Source organism: Morone saxatilis, unplaced genomic scaffold (genome assembly GCF_004916995.1).
Source record: "Morone saxatilis isolate NCDOM2014 unplaced genomic scaffold, NCSU_SB_2.0 Contig24, whole genome shotgun sequence".
In the NCBI taxonomy this organism is placed as follows: Eukaryota; Metazoa; Chordata; class Actinopteri; family Moronidae; genus Morone; species Morone saxatilis.
Window position 1 is genome coordinate 26997261 of NW_023339807.1, and position 4431 is coordinate 27001691.

At 46.8% G+C, this 4431-nt stretch overlaps 1 protein-coding gene across 1 annotated transcript; it reads right to left on the reverse strand.

The window, feature by feature from the left end:
* Positions 1-1186: 1186 nt before the first annotated feature.
* LOC118336164 (unconventional myosin-Ie-like) lies at positions 1187-4300 on the reverse strand (the record flags this gene model as incomplete). The annotated part of the gene is given in 8 exon segments (XM_035672755.1): positions 1187-1333; positions 1505-1650; positions 1739-1908; positions 2492-2606; positions 2875-3019; positions 3097-3302; positions 4047-4128; positions 4215-4300. Coding segments are annotated over 8 exon segments (1097 nt in total), but the record flags the coding sequence as incomplete, so codon positions are not given.
* Between the last annotated feature and the right edge of the window lie 131 nt (positions 4301-4431).

The following is a 4431-nucleotide window of genomic DNA, read 5'->3' on the forward strand; positions in this document are numbered from 1 at the left end:
GCCCGATGGAACCTGCAGACGGCTTGCCCGCTGGGCTTCAGGACGGCCTCGTTCGCCCCTGACCGTGCCTGGGAACTGCGATCTGTCTGGACCCTGAAGAGCTCGAACGGACCCGAGCCTTCTCCCTTAAATGCGCAACTGAGCGAGCAGACAGACAGACAGCAAGACAGAGAGAGAGACAGCAGAGAGAGGAGGGAGACAGACACAGAGAGGGAGAGGACGCAGACACGAGAAGAGGAGAGCACAGATGAGAGAGAGACAGTACAGGACAAAGGACAAGAGAGAGACTTACATCAGAGGTGAGAGAGAGACCAGAGAGAGAGAGACCAGACAGACAGATGAGAGAGACGCAGACAGAGAGAAGACAGACACAGACAAGAAGAGAGCATGAACAGAGAGAAGAGACAGAGAGAGAGTGAGAGGGAGGAGACAGAGGAGAGAGGAGCATGCAGACGGAGAGACAGACACAGACAGAGAGAGACAGACACAGAGAAAGGGATACAGCTGAACTTCATGTAGATTTTATATTAATTTAGATCTTAACAGAAACACTTAAAGTGAACCAGGAAGTTCTGTTTGTGTTTCCTGTAAAAACAGGCAGTTAGGGAGGAGTAAATCACAGATATTGATTGGCGTTTACAGCAGCGTCAACCGTCCAGTGAACACAGCCGGACCCGGGACCGAATACAACCTCTTAGACCAACAGTGCCGGGCTAACAGCAGTTAGCGGTTAGCTACTGATCAATCTGTCAATCAGGAAACTCTGTAAATGACCTTGGTACTGTAACATTATTCCCTGTTGGTCTCGGAGGCTGTGTTTGATCCCGGTCCGGCTGCTGAGCCCGGTTCTGTTGCCTACTAACGGAAGATACAGTTAACAGCAGTTAATTAGCAGTTACCTACTTTAGCTAAAGCTATCTTTCCATCAGGAAACTCTGTCAATCTCAGAGAGTTGAAACCAGGAAATATTTTCTCCATAAAATCTGATTCAGATTCAATAGCTCATTATCTTGTGTTTTGCTATAGCAAGAAATGATAGCCAACTTGCTACATAGTGAAATGCTCAGAAGAGAGAAAGCATTTTATTGGACGATAAATTAGTATACTGGAGGATAGGAGACTCTGACTTCATAGAGACTTTAAATCAAACATTACATGAAGGCAGCAGAGAGAATAAAGTACTGACAGGTTGTTGAATTTGAGCGGAAGTTTCTTCTCAGTTTTCTCCTGATAACGTTTGACCAGCAGACTGAGGAACTCCGTTTTAAAGACGCTCTGAAGAACGCTGTCGTACTCCTCCTCGTGGATGATGAAGAAGTCGTCCTGCAGAGTACTGACAGAGACAGGTAGAGAGGTAGACAAAATGAAACAAAGTACTTTTAACTCCTTCATCTCTTCAGGTAGTTTTCTCCTCTAATACAGGAAATAATGTGAGTGTCTACATGTTCTGGTCCTGGTTCTAGTTCTTGATCTGGTCCTGGTTCTAGACCAGTTTCTGGTGTACCTCAGGGAAACAGACTGGATCTTGGTGAGTTCAATCTTCCTCTTGAGAACCTCCTGGATCTGGCCTTTATCTGGACCCTGCTTCACCTTCTCTCGGCCAATCAGGTAAAGGAACTTCGGGGTCAGGATGAGGTCACGCTTCACAGTCTGTGGAACAGGAAATTGAGACAAGTGGAGACAGGAAGTGGATGTCACTGACAGGTAGACTATCAGATCAGCTGTGGGTTGTTTTTACCCTGAATCTTCGGTCGAATTTCACCACGACATCGGCAAAGTCGATCCTCTCTCGGCGGCCGACAAACTGTCTGATCTCTGGGTGGTTGTCTGTCCCGATGTAGTCGCCCACAAAGTTCCTGTTGATGCTGTTCCTGCGGCGCTCCTTCTTGTTCAAAAGAACATCTGAGGCTGGAAACAGATTGAGGAAGACGTCACGTCCAAGACGCAAACATGAGCCTAACATGGTGCTTTCTTAGCGGGCGATCACACGTATCGCTTCAAGCCAGAGAGCTAACGTTATGCTAGCAAGATTCAAAGTTAATAACAAACAGTAAATATAATATGAGTATGTTTACCTACAAGACAAGCTAGCTATCAGCCATGTTATTGTCCCCAAATCAATATGCAGATTTTCACCAACAATAGGACGTGTGCTGACGACCACAGTCTGAAGTATCGAGTTAAACTAGGTCTTTGAAGTGTCGTACAGATTCAGCTAGCTGAAGCTAGCCATCAGGTATTTCCATGATGGGAAAACTTATCTCTAAATTACCAGCTTTTCTAGGACACTTTTCTGGGAATCCTGTTGGCTGTCTGGGTCAAGTGTGACATTACAAGCTGAAAAGTTAAGAATATTTAAACTTTTAAGAACGTCTAAAAACTGCTAGAAAAATGCAACGTGCACCGAAGAGAGGAGCGCAAACAAGGTGCATTGTACCGATGCGTCTCTATGTGATCGTCCCTTTAACTCACTCCTGGACATCGGTCTTACCTTCCTCCCTCATCTTGACGTACTTGCGGACGGCAATGTGTTTACGCCACGCCTTCTGGATGACCCGAGCGTAACCGTTGTACTTCCTCTCCCTCATCTCTTCCAACAAGAAGAGCTGCAGAGGAAAACAAAAAAGACAAGACTGAGACAGGCTGAGTAGACTGAGGGCTTCTGGGAACTGCAGTACCCAGAATGCCACTGTACAGGATACAGAACTTCAGAAATTTCAGGAGCTTCTGAAAATGCCAGTGATAGAACCATAGCAACAAATGCTGAGGCTTATGGGTACTCATTCCACAGACCTGAAACCAGACTATACCCCTACAGTCTGTGGTTACGGGTTAGGAACTCTGCTAAGAGGAAACTTTACTTGTGTTTCATACCGACTCTGGAGCTTTGATGAATATTTTGTTCTTGCCCAGCTGGAACTGGTCCTGGTCCATGTTGACAGAGTTGAGGAGGTGCAGAACTCCCTGGCGCTGCTCGCCCCTCCACTGAGGCCAGGTGTCCTTGGTCAGGATGGAGTACCTGCAGCACACAATCTCTGTTAGCGTCTCTGAAGCAGCAGTACAGACTACATGATGTTACCCTGTTTGACCTCCGACCTCTGCAGGAACTTGTTGAAGACCCGTCTGTAGGCGTATCCAGCCCGGCGGACTCTGATGTTCTCTCGGAGGCCCAGGTACTCCACCTGGTGTCTGACCCGGTTCTCCTCCCAATCCCGGGGACGTTTGGTCTCGTTGGGTTTGATGCAGCGGATGTAGTGAGGAGTGCACTTCATCAGAGTCTGGACCAGACTGTTGGCTTGTTTCTAGAAGGGAGGGAGGACGGGGGGAAGGGGGGGTGTTTACCTCATCATGTTTTTATCTGTCGAAGCTGACTAAACCACAAACAGCAATCAGATGTTTTAGACTCTCTCAGTCTGTAAATGTTGTGTCTTGTTCCTACAAAATAAATTATCACAGCGAAATTAATTTGTGCTGGAAGTTTGATGATGTTGGATAAACTCCGCCTACTACTGACCTTTTAGTATTTTGTGGGCGGAGCCTAACTGCTATCAGATAGAGACAGTTGTGCAGTAGCTAGCGGTGTTCAGCTAACTGAACGTAGCGACATGAAGTACACAAGACTGAATGACAATCATATTTAGAATGTCTCACTATATCTATATGTTCCCACACCACAAAGGACGCTGCTGCTGTGCATCGCTCTTGGCTAGCAGAAAGCTATCATTAGCTTTGTACCGCTACATCATTTATTGTTGGCTAAAATCATCAACGTTTGTCAGAATACATAAGTTAGTATCATGGATCATATTAGCTGAGGAAGCTAATATTAGCCAACTAATAAATCTTCAGATAGGATTTTGCTAGCGATAACGTTGCTAAGTTTAGCCAGCCATTCTGATGCAGATCAGCCCCGGGAGTCTGCACCACTGGCTAACTCGCTAATCTTGGTCTCAGTGTGACCTGATCTGACCAGTGGTGGAGCGAAAACATGCAAACGTTTATCCTGAAGGTGACGCTACAGGAAGGTCAATCATACGGTCTCTCACCTTGATCTTACTGCTGGCGGTGCTCGGACGCCCTCTCTTCTCAGCCTCCAGGTTCTCAGGGAAAAGAGCTCTGATGAACAGACTGACCACAAACACACCACAGACAGGGGTCACTGTGAGGTCATCATCAGGTCATCACACACACACACACACACAGAGAGTACTTACAACTCACTGCTCTGCATCAGCTCGATGATGTCGTTAAACAACACGTCCCTGTTCCTCTCACAGAAACCACTGACATCATACGACACCTAGACAGACAGACAGACAGACAGACAGACAGACAGACAGACAGACAGACAGGTGTTAAGACGTACAGGCGTACAGGTATACAGGCGTACAGGCGTATGGTGCACAGGTATAGAGGTGTACAGGCGTACGT